Below are 1,760 nucleotides of genomic sequence, written 5' to 3'. Positions count from 1 at the left end.
GCACATTTGCTTTCAAGAGAATGCCATTTGGATTATGTAATTCTCTAGCAACATTTCAATGGTGCATGATGGCTATCTTTTCAGATATGGTGGAAAGGTGTATTGAGATTTTCATGGATGATTTCTCTATCTTTGGCTCATCGTTTGACCTCTGTTTAGGTAACTTGAAAAACGTGTTGAATTGTTGTGAAAAGGCAAATCTGGTGTTGAATTGGGAGAAATGCCATTTTATGGTAAAAGAAAAGAGGGCATTGTTCTGGAACACAAGATTTCTAGAGATGGTATTGAGGTGGATAAAGAAAAAATTGCAACAATTGAGAAATTACCACCTCCGGTGTCAGTGAAAGGTGCGAGAAGTTTCCTTGGCCTTGCGGGATTTTATCGACGATTCATCAAAGATTTTTCCAAAGTGTCTAAGCCTCTCTCTTCACTGTTAATGAATGGTGTGGTTTTTGATTTCAATGAAGAGTGCCTTCATGCCTTTAAGGTACTAAAGGAGAAACTCATAGCTGCACCTATAGTTGTGGCTCCAAACTGGGACTTACCATTCGAATTGATGTATGGCACTAGTGACTATGCTGTGGGTGTAGTTTTGGGGCAGCGTATTGATAAGGTATTTCACTCAATTTATTATGCTAGTAGGAATCTCAATGATGCATAGTTGAATTACACCACAACAGAAAAAGAGTTGCTAGCCATAGTCTTCACTTTTGACAAGTTCAGACCCTATCTAATTGGTAATAAGGTGATTGTGTATACTGATCACTCTGCTATCAAGTACTTGATGGCTAAGAAGGACGCAAAGCCTTGCTTAATTAGATGGTTTTATTGCTACAAGAGTTTGATATGGAGATATGCAATAAAAAGGGTACTGAAAACCTTGTAGCAGACCACTTGTCTAGACTAGAAATAGAAGAGAGTCAGAATGAGAAAGATGTACAGATCAATGACTCCTTTCCAGATGAACAGTTGTTTGGGGTAAGTGAAAATCCTGTTGTGCCTTGGTTTGCGGATATTGTGAATGTCCTTGTTGCAAAGGTTGTGCCTCCTGAGATTTTACTCTGAGGTGAAGCATTTCTACTGGGAGGTGGCTCTTCTCTATAAGCATTGTGCTGATCAAATTATTCGCCATTGTGTACCTGAGGATGAAATGCATTCTATTCTTGCCCACTGCCATAACTTGCAATGTGGTGGACATTTTGGAGCCACAAGAACAGCAACTAAGGTATTGCAGAGTGGTTTTTATTAGCCAACTTTATTCAATGATGCTAACGATTTTGTGAAGGCTTGTGATCGGTGCCAGCGCACGGGCAATATCTCAAGGTGAAATGAGATGCCTCTCAATGTGATTTTGGAAGTCGAGCTGTTTGATGTTTGGGGCATTGAATTCATAGGTCCATTTCCACCGTCGTATAATAATGAGTATATCTTGTTAGCTGTTGACTATGTGTCCAAATGGGTGGAAGCTGCTGCGACAAAGACCAATGACAGTAAAACTGTGTTAAACTTTCTCCATAAACACATTTTTAATCATTTTGGTACACCCCAAGCTCTCATTAGTGATGAAGGGAGTCATTTTGTTAACAAACAACTTGATACACTTTTAGCTCGCTACAGAGTATACCACCGCACTGCATTGCCATATCACCCCCAGTCAAATGGTCAAGCTGAAATTTCAAATAAGGAGGTGAAAAGTATCCTTGAAAAGACTGTGGATAGTTCAAGGAAAAACTGGTCAAAGAAGTTGGATGACGCACTAT

At 39.6% G+C, this 1,760-nt stretch overlaps 1 protein-coding gene across 1 annotated transcript; it reads left to right on the top strand.

Moving 5' to 3' along the window:
- Positions 1-220: 220 nt before the first annotated feature.
- Positions 221-1,065, top strand: LOC133779167 (uncharacterized mitochondrial protein AtMg00860-like). The gene is made up of 2 exons (XM_062219159.1): positions 221-613; positions 868-1,065. Exons 1-2 carry the CDS (start codon positions 221-223, stop codon positions 1,063-1,065), a joined length of 591 nt encoding a protein of 196 aa, XP_062075143.1.
- Positions 1,066-1,760: the final 695 nt, after the last annotated feature.

Source organism: Humulus lupulus, chromosome 5 (assembly GCF_963169125.1).
Source record: "Humulus lupulus chromosome 5, drHumLupu1.1, whole genome shotgun sequence".
Taxonomy (NCBI): domain Eukaryota; kingdom Viridiplantae; phylum Streptophyta; class Magnoliopsida; order Rosales; family Cannabaceae; genus Humulus; species Humulus lupulus.
This window is presented reverse-complemented; position numbering and strand designations above follow the sequence as displayed.